This window comes from Athene noctua, chromosome 19 (genome assembly GCF_965140245.1).
Source record: "Athene noctua chromosome 19, bAthNoc1.hap1.1, whole genome shotgun sequence".
In the NCBI taxonomy this organism is placed as follows: domain Eukaryota; kingdom Metazoa; phylum Chordata; class Aves; order Strigiformes; family Strigidae; genus Athene; species Athene noctua.
The window spans coordinates 1077870-1093494 of NC_134055.1; the positions used below are offsets into that span (position 1 = coordinate 1077870).

Sequence of the window (15625 nt, forward strand, 5' to 3'; positions counted from 1 at the left end):
TTGTTTTGCTATGCCACAAATCCTCCTAAATCTCAATCCCAAGCATAATGTCTCCCAGATGTCTCAACTAGTTGCCATGCCAACTAAAGCAGCTTAAATTAAATGAGGGCCTGAAATGGCACCTGCACCACTCCAGGTCTGTTGCGCATTAAATAAAGCTCTCTTGACAGGGGCTCAGAGGTGCCATTAACTTGAACAGCAGCTATCTGATTATTGTCTCTAGATAATTTAATGAGGGTCTCCAAACAAGAGCAAAAGCAGCACTTGCTTGATGTTCCTGCCTTTTACAAATGTGGCAGCTTCTTAAACAGCTGGTCAGGTCAATGACTTTATACTCTGGCCAGTACTATAAATGTTTAGCAAAAACAAACTACAGAAACTGTATGGGATTTCCATCCACTAGCCAAACAGATACCTGCAGGGGTTTTTTTAAGTCGAACTATAAAATACGCTGGCTATGAGGTCGTCACTGGAGCTGTAACATGCAGCTAAGCTGAACATTACTACCAGATAAAAATTGCTACTGACAGCAGTAATTAGTTAAGTAGCTGTATAAAATTAGAACTACAAATGTACCAATTTGCCTCAGAATAATTATCAAGGCAAATACATGGCACAAAAGAACGTCACTTACTCTGTTGACCGGGAGACCTGCTGAGTTGGTAAATTTTACAAAGTGACAGGCAAATTTTAAGAAGGAACAAAGTACGCTCTGTGATGAGGTATTCTCATAATGACTTGGGTCTTTATTAGGTCTCTGCATACCTCAAAACTCAATTCTATGCGCTGTTTTTCCAGGAAGAGGCCAGCGTTCTGTGCACAAGTTCTGGGGTAGGTGGATTAGCTGGATGCTAGCAGCGGAGAGGAGGTGTCGATCTCCATGATACTGTAAGATACTGCTTTTTTTAAAACGAAACAAAGCTCCTCCTTATATATTTCAGGATTTTCTATAAAATGGAGACAAGGGGTTTTCTCCTGTTATTATACTTAAGTTTTTACATTAGGATGGTATCAAGCTCAGTTTGTGATGCCACCTCTGTTCTCTTCTAACTCTTCACAGACTTTATAGCTTCCTAACAGGAATATTTCTATACACAAAATATGAAAAAAAAAACCACCCTAGTCCATGAAAAAATAGTGCAATAATTTTTAAAATATTTAATTAATTTAATGCCTGAATTATTTTTTATGTTTAAAATTTGCTGACTTGTCTGTTATAGGTAAAATTACTGATATATTTGCCATCAAGTCACCTCTATGCGACGAGGCAATGGCAATCTATGGCACATGTCAAAGACAACGGACAAGCAGTAGCAGAAGCTTTTTGGAGGGACACGGTTTTGGAGTGAGAGGGGAAAAAAAAAATTAAAAAGACAGTTTTTCGCACCAGGAAGAAAATACCGCAACTCCATCTGAATCTTCTTTCTCTGTAAGGTGAGGGCTTCAAAGCTCTTGATGAGTTCCTAACACAGAGGAAATTCAGCCTTTCACCGTAATCGAGCTGGGGTACACGAGGGAAGCGCTGGGATGAAGCAGCAGCTCCCACCTCTCCACTCCTGCTCTGTTTCAAACCTCAGCAGGAGCAGGAGCTCCCAGCCTTCCCCAAACACCCTGTCATCAACCAGCTCCGAGGTAACGGCTTTGGCATTAACCACCTGCAGTTCAGTAGCACCATATTTTGTGTGAGGCACAATAAAATCACCAATTTTCACATCTAAGTAATTGTATCTTTGCATTTGTAAAACAAAGCTTGAATGCGGTGGAAGCTCTGTTTTGGGGAAGACAAATACACCTGGCACATCAGACCTGCAAGAGCGCACATCGGCGTGTTGTGACAAGTTCTCCTGGCCGTGTCCTGTGCTTAGCAAGGGTAAGACACGCAGGTTCTCTGGTGTCAGTAAAAAACCCCGTGTCTGAAACGGAACGGTGAGCCGTTCCCCAGAGGTAGGGCAGGACATAGTCTGCAAAATACAAAAATAAACTCCACTACTTCAGCATTAGCTTCAAAATTTCACTTGTCTATTTAATTATCTGGTCTTGAGGTTACCCAAATTTGATACTTAAATGGGAAATGGGCTTGTGCTACACAGCAGATCACTATTCTGATATTCTACAGGGCTCAGGCAGATGCAGTAAAACTATCAAATACTTCCATGAGTAGAAAAAAAAATGCAAAACAATGCAGGGGGAAGTGAATTAATCAATAATAGATCTGTGGATAAACTACTACCTACTATTGATAATTTATTCTACAAATAGCTTTTAAAACAGAATTTTTAAAAACTGCAACACCAAATGTCAAACACGCAGCGTGAGGAGTTCCTGGTCAAAGTCAACGTTTTAAAACCTTCTCTCACAGCGTCACTTCAGGCTGTTCAAAAATCAAGTCACAATCCTTCAATTAGGAATTAAGATAATTTATTGAGTACCTATGAAAGGTTGAAAAATTAAAAAGACAAAGGGGAAAATTCCAGTCTATTTTTACTGAATCACTGCCAGTCAGGCACAAACTGCCAGCAGATTCCACCCGAAGGATCACTGCTAACAACACCTGATACGCAACTTCAAAAGCTCCCTGGTATTTTCCCATGTGTACACAATCTTCCCGACAGAAATAACTTCATACCAGTGCGTACTAGGGAAAACATTTTGAGTTCCAGGCAATATTATCCAAATTAAATTTTGCAAATACGGGTATTACAACTTCACTGCTGAATAAAGCAAAACTTTAACCCAAGGCAAAAGCCCCTGACGTGACAGAGAGAACAGAGCCGTGCTGGCACCCGCTCATTAGAGCAGACATCCAGGACTCTCACAGCTTACTGCTTTGGCAAGAACACCACCATGCTGTCGTTACCTGCAGAAAGTACCTTAAGCTGTTCTGTTCTCATGAATATCTAGTCACAATCTAAGTCGCAATTCTTCCTGACCCAACAATATAAACTGTTGTGTTACCAGCCGCAAACCTGCAGCCTTCCCCGGGCTATACCGGTCCTCCTAATCCTCGAGGTCCCTCTCCAACTTGTTTGTGTGTTGGCCCAGAGGAACTTGCCATGGTGACATTTCAGAAGGGTTAAACTTAAACCAGGAACCCCTTCCTGAGGATGCTGTCAAAGAGCAGGAAGCCTGCGCACACGCTGCTTGGTCCCCCACAGTGCTGTCATTGTCCCTTCTGCTGCCCGGAGGAACCAAATCCTACCTTGTCCCTGTTGACCCTCCTCCACCCTACGTATATGAGGGATTTACTCCTTAATCCATCAGAAAACAGTTCTTTCACCTCTTAATAAGATCAGTGGGAAGGAACTGCTGCACACCTTTGCTTTTACTAGCATTAAAGTATTTCCAACTCAGTATAACCAGACGGACAAAACTGATGTCTTTTCAGCTGCTTCTAATATTCACTTCAATGGAAAAAGTTTTCAAAAAGTCACTATAGAAATCAGGATAGCTCTTAGAAGAGAATGTCTGTGCATCTCCAGTTGCAGAATTAAATATTACCATCAACTGCAGAAGATTTTGCAATTGGAAGCAAGAGAACTATAAATTACAGAATCATTTAGGTTGGAAAAGACCTTTAAGATCAGAGTCCAACATTAAACCTAATACTGCCAAATCACATCAGTCACGAATTAACAGGTATGTTAATTGTAATGAAATGGGTTTTAGATGCTCTCGCAAAATCTGTGAGCCACTATTTACCTTTATAACCAACGTGCTTTAAAGCCTCGTCAGTCCACGTAGGAACGCAGGCACAGAGCAGGGATTACACTCCTGTTCCACCAAGGTGAAGTTGATGATTGCTGGGATAAACCTTGAACTTCAGCTTAATGATGAACTTAACGATGAATACAAAAAAACCTAAAATTCACTAACAATCTCCTTTTCATTTATTTTCTCAAGACAGACACCCAGAATAATATATGCTCCATTATCTATTCATTTTTGCACAAGGTGATATTAGCTAAAATATCAATACCCATATAAAATGTTAAATGCTCACAAAGATTTTTCAATCTAAAGCCTCATTATTCATTCAAATCATAGCTCAGAGAGTTTGCAAAAAATTTTACTTCTACAACAAAAACCTCACTAGATTAGAATATCTTTACTCATCACCAGTTTCCTAAGAAATCTTAATTTATCATCAAAATTTTAAGTCAATTTTAGAATGAGTTCTGTCTACTAAATATACTGTGCAATTCTTGCTAGTACCTGTGAGACATTGAATAATTGACACTAACTCTACCAGTTCATTTGCAACACATCATACGTATAATTTCACTCATTCTTTTACTGCTTTTTTTTTTCTTTTCCCAAAAAGAGCACTACAACTTGTTGGAAAGAATAAAGGAAATCAAGCAGTACCAACTCAGTCCCTTCACACTTTTATCCCCGATCCGTATACCTTTTTGTGAAAATGGAACATCACCACGGTATCTTTAGGAACTACACTAGTGGATCAGCAAAACTGCATCTCCCAGATAAGGAATATAGTTCCTGATCATCTTAAAACGAATCTCAAATAAGTTCTGGTTATACTACAGTAAGCAGAAGCACATGCAATTAAAAATGTGCACATAAATTGAAACACCATTCATTCTTCTAATGAATTTAAGGGTCACAAGTGCACTTATTGCAATTATTTCAAAAGGAAGGAGAAAGAAGACTACACAAAGCAAATAGTCTTCTATTACCAATATTAGAGTCAAGAAATTCGAATTAATTTAAAAAAAGAGAACACCCTATAAAATACTAGTCATAATGACTTAAAATCAGTTAACCATGAAGGAAACCAACATATCTGGTTTTATATTCAAAACTTGGCAGTAGCTAAGCTCATAAAAATAAGCTTATCCCATTTAAATATTCTTGATTATACAATTACACGGAAGGAGTAATCCTTAACCTAGATCTGATTTATAACTCATATGACTCGTTATAAAATGAGGGCACTGAACTAGTGCAAATAACCAAAATCCAGTTTTTGAAGACTACTTGTATGATGTTCACATGCAAAAAGCATCAAAGCAAAATGTAAGAGCTTTACTCATATGTAAAAGCTCTAATATAGTATAGGAATATTTTCAAGCAATGAATTTGTTTACCTATCAGTAAATCATGCTGTACTTTGGTTAAAATCACCACGTCTCAAATCCACCTGCTTTCTTCACCAATCAACTGAAGGTACTATAAATAGATCAATCCATATTTCACAAAGTTCACTTCCTCTAAAAATAAAGAATGACAATTTCCCACCCATTAATTGTCCTGTAAAGTGGGTCATACAAAAAGCAGCTAAGACCCGTCCGTAATACAAAACAACCTTCTGAAGTCTAACCAGAAGAGTAAGCTGGTGCCCTCACACCTCAGAGCAGCTCCACTGAAGACAAACACCAACACAATAAAGCTACTTGTAAGATAAGCAGAACACGTGACGTGGACCTCTGTGAGACAATGCATTAATTTTTTTTTTTTGAAACTGAACTATTACTGTGTAACCAGGTAACAGAAAAAGCTCTCGGGTCCCAATTATGGCTGTATAAAAACTATGTAATTTGAGGACTGGGTTTATTCTCTAAATCTGAACACTTGATACCTGCTTCTGGATGTATATGCATACATTTTCCAATGAAAAATGATTGGCAGGTGTCTTACATAATTTCATAACAGACATTCCATTATGCCCTGCTTGATTTATAAGGAGATTTTGGTAAAAATTTTGGGTTTGGAAGTAAGTTTTTATTTGCACCATTTGGTTGTGAATTATAAAGACTGCAACCAAAGCTGTAAAAGGAGCAGCAGTCTAATGAGATGACACATAATTGAATATGCTACGATTCAAGTGTTCGCTTTAAACAAGTCAGCACTGAGTTTAATTTTCAGTGTTTGCTTTTGGGGTTTTCCACAGAAAACACAGAAGTCTATTAGCTGACCTCAGCTGTACGGCAGATCCCTGTACTGAAATGCTACTTTGATAATGGAAATGTCAGTGTGTTAGGATTTTGACTATCTGCTCTCTAGCATATCACCTTTATTAAAGTCTACGAAGGATCTTTTATTACTAAGAGCATGTTGTAAAAACATCTGAACAGTTCACAGAACCCTGGAAAAAAAAAAAAAATTAAAAAAAAAATCTTAAAACTGTTATGGGCAGGAGTCTTGTGAAGAGATTTTTTCCTATGCACATAGGAAATAAAATAGAAACAAATAATCTCATTCAGTGCTAATTATCAAGTTCATTTTTTTATTAGCTAAAAACTTCTCAAAAATTGAATCTTAGCATGTTACATTTTTAAAATAGGATAAAGAAGAGGACAGTGGGATTAATCTAGGCAGACAATGTTTATTATGATTCCTGGTCTGTAGCTAGTAAAGTCTATGCAGAGAACAGAATTACCCCTATTTAAAATATTTTTTTTGTTCTACATCTTACAGTATTCCTATATACTTTCTGTACCATGAAAATCTGTACTTAACTCATTGCAGTAATTTCTAACAATTTAAAAACTAGAGTAAGTACTAAAATAACCAGCTTTGAGACACAGAACTTCTTCTAACTAGTCAGTCAGAGCCTACCCAGCTCAATGACTTTTCAGTATTTAAGAATGGAGAAGTTGCCAGCGCCAAAAATAGAAGATAACGCAAACAAAGTTTGAAAAAGGAAAAAAGCAAAACAAAACATGACATTCTCATGTCAAGTTATGTACTAAAATTCAATTTTCTAATAGTTACCCACAGGCAGCATGTACCTTTGCATCAGTGACACGTTAAACAGCACATATATCTGTGTAAAATCTGTTTTCTTGATCAAGATAGAGGCTGAACAAGGAACGCCACAACCCAACCAGTCTGCTGAAACATCTCTGAAAAGTCATGGTGTTAAAGCGTGTGACAGTAGCCCTCTGAACACACCAGGAAGTATGTTAAGGTACTAATAACTGAGAGGAAGTGGATTACTGGAAACATTTTGGGGGAATCACCATCAGTAGCAGCAGTATCTGTTGGTAAACAGCGCAATGCCCTGCATTGACTGGCTCTTACATGTTCAAAGCTTCATGTTCAATCCTGCACCATTTCACCTCCAGCGTTAACATTAACTGAGTTCTGGGTAGTGTACATTCACTTCTTTAAATAAGACTGTTCAGATACAGGCTCAAGGTTTTTGTAGTTCTGTTTCACAGATTCCACCAACTACTTGCAGTTTCTAAGCTAATGAAAATTACACCTACCTCAATTAAGATGCTCTATTTTATATTTAGGATACATTTCTTCAAAATAGTCAATGTGTGGAGGCTGGAGTATGTCGAGGGCAGAGAGTACCTAGGAAACACCACACAAGATCAAGACCTACCCCAGTCAAACAAAAACAAATCCCTTTGAAAAAGACAGTCAGACTGTACCTCTCTTACAGAGCCTAGCTTTATTCTATCCCCCACAGACAGACCAATACTCTAGCTCACCAGATATTTGAATTCAATAGCCCCCCAAGTCAGATATTCTGTACATTCGGGGTCTCCCTTTTTTTTTTTTTTTTTTTCCTAATTCAAGCAAATTTTTCCAGCTGCTCAAGTACCGGCTTAAAAGCATAAATTTATCTACCCAACAAAAATTGGGGTTTTTTTTCAGAAATATATATATAACCATGAAATATTTCAAAGAAGTAATTCTAGCAAAGAAATGCAAAAGCAAAAGACAGTATACATTGTTCTGCCTTTCACCGTTACAAGTTCTGTGATATGCTGCTTCCACATGGAAATGACAAAACACAAACTTAGTCACATTCTGAATCAGAAGCTCAGCTCTCTGTGAAAAGCAAAAAGAATGTACACCCTCTCACAGGAAAAAATACTCCCTTGGTGTAGTCTTTTAGATCCTGTCTCAGGAATATCCACGACATTTAGGTGAAGCACACAACTTCAGCGGTTATCAAGCTCAACTTGTCTGCTTACAGAGATGTTTTTATTTAATTTTATATTTCTCGATAAAATCTTCTCCATAACGAAGACCCTGGTGAGGGGCAGTTTGAGGTACCAGTTCAAAACAAATCTTGTCCCAGAATCCATCTCCCAGGGATTGGTGACGGGGATGGCAAGATCTGCAATCTGGTGGAAGCTTGCAAGGGAGTCACCTCCTTTGCGCCCCACTAACACCACCACTAATCTGAACCCAGTGCTTAACCACCAGTAAAACCTTTCCTGGAATACGGTACTCTCTGATAAAAAGGTAAACTTTAAAACAGGAGGGAAAGCAATGAAATAAGGTTCTGAAACAGATACCCACTTCCTGATCCCGTTCCACTAGAAGACAGCACTCCCAACACGCTCGTTATTGCTCATCGATGGGAGCGTTTCCACAGCTGCACTCGTGGAACAGCTGCTGTCAGTACTTTTTGATTCACTTCAGATACAACCACATGGGTCAGTTCAAATAATTTTTTTAATGTTTTAGCATAACCCTAGCTGATTTTACCTGAAGCAGATTTGGGAGTGCTTGTACAACCACTCTGCTAGAAGAACTGAGAGAGCAATAAACTCCAACAAAGGGGAGAGAAAGATGGAGTAAGAAATAGCTTGGAAGTGAAAGCATCTCCAGCTGGTACAGCTTTGTGCGGATTGACATTTATCTAAAGCCTAAAATAAGATTAGGTGGAAGTGTATTGCCTATTTGCAAACATTTTGGAAGGGAATTATGAATATCCTTAGATTCTTGATAATTTCTTTTTTTATAGTGTTTGCAACAGTAATATCTGAGTTTCCAGGAAATCTGATAACCGTAAATTAGAGAGCTTTTAAAGCATTTTAGATATTATGTAACTTTAAAAAATACTTCTGTTATAGATAGCTCCATTTTACAGTCAGGCTTTATCAAAGACTTCAAAATTATTTTGAATTTACTTACATTGTCATGCTTAAAAAAACACAACATCTTCAACTCCCGGAAGACCCTTTTACAAGAGACCAAATTTTGGAAGACGTTGGGCATCTTTTTGAGTGCAACTCTCTTTCCATCTCGTGGATCTGTTACTGACCTACAGAATAAAAGATTTAGAACATCACATACTACTGTTAGACAATTTTTCTAAATCAGAAAAGAATATTTTAGAGTTCTTATCATTCTCAACTTAGACGGTGAGTCAAAATAACGTGAAGACACTTCTAGGGAAAAAAGTATTAAACAAAAGGGCATTATGCACTGTACTGTAGAGTCTGTAGTAAGTATAACGCCATCATTCTTTGCTCAGAGTACACATGCACATACCCAGTCGAGCTTGGCAGCTGCTAAGGGGCTGGACACGTGTACATCAGTGCATATACTGCCTGCCACTGGCACAGACTAGCTCAAAGTTAGATCAACACCTTAAGCCAACAAGCAAATAGGACGATCAAAATCTCCTTCACCTCCCAAACAAGACCTTATCAGGAGTAAAACATTTTCTCAGTTACACGGTTTTGATTTTGATGGGTCTACAGCTTTCTTCTTCCTCTCCTAAGGGGCCAAAAATTTAATAATCCTGTTCTGACAGAACACTGGCAAGTGTAAGACGACTACTTGATCTATCCCTAAATCACTATGTCTGGAGAAGCAACACACATGGTATCTAAGTTTCCACAAATGTAAAACAGGCATCAAACCTGCCTTTCTCCCGTAGAGTTTATGGGATGCAAGTATAGTAGTTCCAAAATGATAAGGTGCTTTTCACATGGCAAGTATTTTAATTTAAAGTAATTAGATTCTGAAAATAGAATTTTGTAATGAGAACCATAAAACTAGAGCAAGGAGATTATGGTGCCTCAATTCCCAATCATGGTTTTTAAGGTGAGGCTTCTCAAACCTCACTACAAAACAGGGTTTCTAGATCTTCAGTTGTTAGGAAACCTTCGTATTTTTTTTCTACTTGTTTTTATTGAGATATAACTTTCTACTCAGTGCAATACCACGACCACATAAGAACCTACATCCAGCTATGTACTCTAACGACTACATTTGTCCTTAGAAGTTGCTGGCTCTTCCATCTATCGCGACTCTCCTACACACAAAATGGAGGGCTTCTTCCTTGGTCTCAGGTATCTAAATAAAAAATTAGAATGAGGTAATCAAATATCTGCCTTATGCCCGAGTACCATTTCTGATTTCAAAATACAAAACAATTCAATCGATCAAAAAAGTCCAAAGCAGCCACTGCTGGTGGTGGTTGGAGCGGGAGGAGAACCATCCCAACACGCTCGGCTACACCACCTGGCATGTCCCTGCACCTCTGTGTTTTAAACAAAGGGCAGAGGGGGACTCGGGAAGGTTGATACCAGACCATCTCTGTGGTGGGAAACACAGAGCTGAAAAGAATCTGAAAAGGTCTTCTACCTCACAATATGTTTCCTGTTTTCTCCAGGACCTTTGCCTCCCGCCTCTAGCCTAAATTGGAAGGAAAGGGAATGAAAACTGGAAATGCCACGGGAAACCGACTGTTAATGCAACTGAGCGCTCACCACTGGCCGCACTGAAACATCCTCCCTCGCGCTGGGTAGTAACTTTATTCACAGATGACAGTTAACCTCAGTGAGTCTATTTGCAAAACAAGGTACTATTCATCATGAGCAGGAGACATTGCAGGCCGGCCTGCAGCTCGGGGATTACAGCAGAGGCAGAGTCTGAATGACACACAGCAGGGCCAGCACCAGGCAGTGGCTCACAAATTCATATAAATTTGATCCCAGCATGAGCTGAGAGCTCCCACTGCTCGCAAGGTCAAGCACCACTGATCAGCTAATTAGCGGTATTCTTCTCTCTTTATGAGACAGCATTTCTGGCCCCCGCCAAGTTTTAACCAGCTTTAAAGAGAAAAAAAAAAAAAAAAAAAGGCAAGCCACCAACCTTCTAACCTGTAAAAGAAAACTTAAAAGCTGCTGAAGCTGCTGATTCCTGGAAATTAAATAGATATATTCTTGCTACAAAAGAAAGCTGTGAAATCTTATTCATGAAAATCCTTACTGGTTACACTGCAGATGATCCTGAATTACTAATTTTTCCCTTTGGAGTTGTGACACTTGCTGGCCGCTGTGTACACAAACCAAAATGCTGCTATCGGGAGGATATTCACAGCTGTGGAAGAAATTCCACTGGTGGATCACAACGGTGATACACTTAAGTATCACACCGATGTACAACCTGAGAGCTGTGACAAACTGAAAGTTCCTCCCAAACGACAGCTAATACCCAGCCAGACCACAAGTACCCTCCTCAGCTCTGTTATATTCAACGGTACAGTAAAAAATAGTTAAATAGCTATCTTGGCTCCAAAAGCTACTTGATTTAAAACTGTCAAAATTTACATTATGCTGTATTATAGAATATTGAGAGCACACTCTACAATTCTTCTTAAACAAGGTGAAGAAAATTAAATATATGGGGATTTATTTCATTATTTTTCCTTAAAAATGTATCTAAAAAACCGCAACGACAGCAAAAGAATTTTCTTTAGACACAACTGCTATTTTACACTTCAAACAAATTAATTCTCTAACATTACTCCAACTTAAGACAGAATAAAACAAAGAGACAAGACAGCTTATTTGAGAGAGTTCACATCTACTTCTACCATTTCTATTATCTGTAATAAATTAGTGCAGTAGACTTATAACCTTCTCTAAAGAAAGACTAAAAAAATCTTCACTGATCATGTCCAGGGGTTGAGCAACACAAAGAGCATAAAGTAAAAAACAACAGCAATTTGTCTGAAGGTTTACTTTGTCATAAGCTGCAGCTTCACAGATCTAATAGAGTTTTTGTTTGATTTTTACCTCAAATTATATAAACTTAATAGAACCCGAGATGGACCGACCTAAACCGGTCAGAAGTCACAAACAACAACAGTTTTGAAGACAGACATGTAAACACGTAACGCAACCTTCCATGATTGATAAAAATCTGTCATCTGAAACTTGGGCATCACCTTGGCTTTGCAGCAAAAGGAAGACCATTTCCAGAAGGCAGTGACAGGGAGCTCGCGGGTTGCTAAACACCCTTCCTCTTGCCCCAGGGGCTGTAAGCTCTACAAGCTTCAGAGCTTTTTAAGCTCCCAGTTGTATATTTAGGCTGTATCTATAGCAATCAGCTTCTGAATTTGAGTACTATCACAACAGAAAGACACTATTGCATAGTCACAGAAGAACGGAATAACAATCCATGTTGTAAATGTTACAAATAACTCAAGATATCAGAATCAGCTTTAAAATTTTAGGTATTTTTGACATATTAAAATTTCATAATCAGGTCAGACAGGTAATACCATTCATTTATCTATGTGAAACAGAGGTAAGAAATTGAAAAAGTGCTTGAACAACATGCAAGTAATCAGTCAATCAAAACAGCATTATTAAAAATAAAAAAAAGCAACTACAGTTTTGGGCTTAAGTACTAATAAGAACCAAAAGACCATAATAAAAGCTGTTGTGGAAAAGTCTACACTGCTGGGTTGACAAAGCACATACTAGAGTCCTCTCTGCTCTTCAGGTGAATCCCAATTATTCATGCCCTAAAGGCTCTTTAGACAAAATGCACCTGGATTTGAGTGCAGGGAGATAAAAGCGGGACACTACTGGGCAACCAGCAGGTTCTTAGCCGTGTTCAGGCCTCGCTGTGGCAGCAGCACCCACAAGACTGAACTGAAGGCAGGTGACAGAGTTGTTTCTGAAATTCCACCTATAGCAGACAGGATGAAACTGATCTGCAGGAAGAGGAATAAATACCAAAACAAGTTTCCACTTGCTTGCTGGTTCATCTCTAATGGAGCAAGGGGGGATCATCCCTTTGGGACCTGAGGATTTGGAGACCAGTTCTCCCGCCCCGTAACAAACATCTCGGAGGCTGCATGTTTTAGTAGCAGCAACACAGCTTTGGGCACCTACACTCGAGACCTTTTGGAGTTATCTTTAATAGCCCCCTTTTAACCATATTTCTGTTTAGAAACTTCCTATCGGCCTTTTTCCAAATCTTATAATATTATTCCAGTCATTGACAAGAAATATGCAATAATATCATTAGACAGGCCACAGCACGCATGGTTTCAAAGTTTGCATTGCGTCTCGTTAATGTTTTAAGGTAAAACTCAAAGTGGCATTTCTTATAATTATTCATGCAAAGACCAGTCATGCTTGTAGCTGGTAACAATATAACTCTAATGAATGTGAATGGAAGTGCAGTAATTTCACGCCATGTTGAGTTTGTTCTCTCTTAACTCAGGGTAGCAGCTGCTTTGGTTCAGCACAAACAGTACCAGAGAACAGAGATAAGTGCTGAAGCCTGTTACAGAGGAATGCTTTTATTTCTTTGTTGCTGAAAGGCTTGCTGGGCTGAGCTCTTCTGGTTCTGCAACACAGGGGTTATCCCATCTGTATTAGCTAATGAACCGCAGGCTGTGCCGGTAACGAAGAGCTCCGAGGGAGCTTCCGCCATCTCCAGTGAGAATGACCCTGTTGGAATCCTCTCTGCCCCCACGACCAGTTACTTGTCAAACTCAACTGCAGACAAATTATTGAAATATTAAGCATATTGTGCTTTTGATGCGCCCATTAAACAAACATCTGATTTACCATGCCAAATCGACTTACATAGTCCTATCTGACAACGTGAGATTTAAAGTAAAAAATGCTAATATTTTCGTTTTATTAGTCTAAAAGTCAAACTATTAAAAACTATAACCTACACTCACATATACTCTTCAGATACCGCCATGCCTCCACCCAAAATTACCAGAAGACCTCAAAAGGCGTCCTTTTAATTGAATTATAGATTAAAATAGTCACTCCCATTTCTAATAAAACATTAAAATAGAATAACAGAATTCAGTTTCAGAATAGTAACCCAAAACATTTTCAGGCAAAGTCTGAAATTCAATACGTTATTTTAAAAGAGGTACTCCTCTCACACTGTCTGAAACGATGGAAGTGTTAAAACAGAGAACAGCATTAAATAGAAAGTTACTTGTGCTCGCTGATTTTCAATTACACTGCCTCTGTAGTTGTGCCTGTGATGATTTTTAAAGTAAGCCCTAACAACTGTTTTAAGTAAGCAGTTTGACCTCATCACCTAAAACAAACAGCACCCACATGTTGAAACCACAGCCAAATGCACACGTTCTACTTCCAGTTGCCTACGAGCTGTGTTACCAGCAGCAATGGAGGCAACACAGGTCAAGACTGTGAAAGTAATATATTCCAAGTTAAAAAAAAACAAATCTGAGACACAAATTAAGAGAAAGTAATCTCTGGAGTTCCACTAGACAAACGAAAAACAGAAAATCTGAAGTGGAGGTCACTGTAAAAAGATACATGAAATGGGATTTTTGATGGGTTTGAACCACTCGCTTTCTTCTGCTGTACTGTTACAAAATGATGCTAGTCGCATACAAACATGAGAACCCAACAGCCAGCTTTTACAAAAACTAGTTCAGATTGAAAATAAATTCTAGGATGTGAATGTTGACCATCTACAGCTGGGCAGCTTTGTATCTGCTCTACAGAAAGTCATGAGGTGGTTTACAGTTGCCTAAATTAAATTTCTTATAAATCAATGTTAGTTACACATGAACAGTAATACCAACTGCAAAACTTTTTTTTTTTTTTCCTGTCGGTATTAAGCCTGTACTTTGTCTAACCTCCTTCCTAATTCCTTTATGAGAAAAAGAAGAACATTTAAAAATAATCATTATCTTCAAAAGATTATATGGATATGAAAGTAGTTGCTGAATGCCTAAAAATCCTTTCAACTCCTACCCTCAACGGACACCCATCTTTTTCTCTCCAGCTGAAGGTATATGCCTAAAACTTTTGAGCAGGGATTCCCAAGCCTCTTCTGTTGCTGAGCCTCAAAACTGACAGCACTTTGTACCTCAAAACACCACGGCCCTTTAGTCCTCAAAACACCACGGCCCTTTAGTATCCACAGTGACACTTACCTAGCAATGCTAAATCCTGCTAAGTCAAACGTAATCAGGCAACCAACACCAGCAAACACCAGTGTCCTCTTCATTCTTACAATTCTCCCACGGATGTAGCTCTCACGCAGCCTCATTAATGAAAGATTTGATAAAATGGTTGGTCTTTAATCAAATAATACAAAACTCTGATTTATATTGATAGCTACCACAGATTTACTGATGCTCGTTTTTACAAGCTGTGGGACCCATTTTAAAAAACAAAAAGAGCTGAACGTATTGCAGAACTGGTGGAGTTCATCACAGCTGTGTCAGCAAGGCCTGGTATGCCTGCTCTCTGTTTTTTCAAATGTTTCCGTACAATAAGAACTGGTTGAGGTGAATAGTCTTTTCCCAGTGCTCCTGTTGTAGCCTCTGATAAAGGAACAAGTTAGATGGGGTTGCTGTGGCATACACGTTTAAGGCCAGTTGCTTTTTTCTTTCAAATAACCCACTTCTACAAACAAGTAATGATCACCCGCAATATCCAGCTTGAAAGCAATTCCTCTACTCTCTCCCCCATAGCTGTAACAATTTCACACTGCTCCTCACCCCCTTGCCTTAGCTTGTGAGCTTTATACCACTCACTAGCAATTTCACTTCAAGGGGCAGCACAAAACTAACAATCAAAGTTATGAAGATCAGAAATGTCAGGAC

General features: G+C 38.7%; 1 protein-coding gene across 2 annotated transcripts in view; it reads right to left on the reverse strand.

The window, feature by feature from the left end:
• Positions 1–15625, reverse strand: part of NLK (nemo like kinase) — a 65925-nt gene that overhangs the window by 23431 nt on the left and 26869 nt on the right. For both annotated transcript variants that reach the window (XM_074922644.1, XM_074922645.1), the window contains exons 2-3: positions 8899–9028; positions 7265–7320 (exon numbers count right to left, since the gene is read on the reverse strand). In XM_074922644.1, the coding sequence (XP_074778745.1) occupies positions 7265–7320; positions 8899–9028 (186 nt within the window). The remainder of the gene's footprint in view (positions 1–7264; positions 7321–8898; positions 9029–15625) is intronic.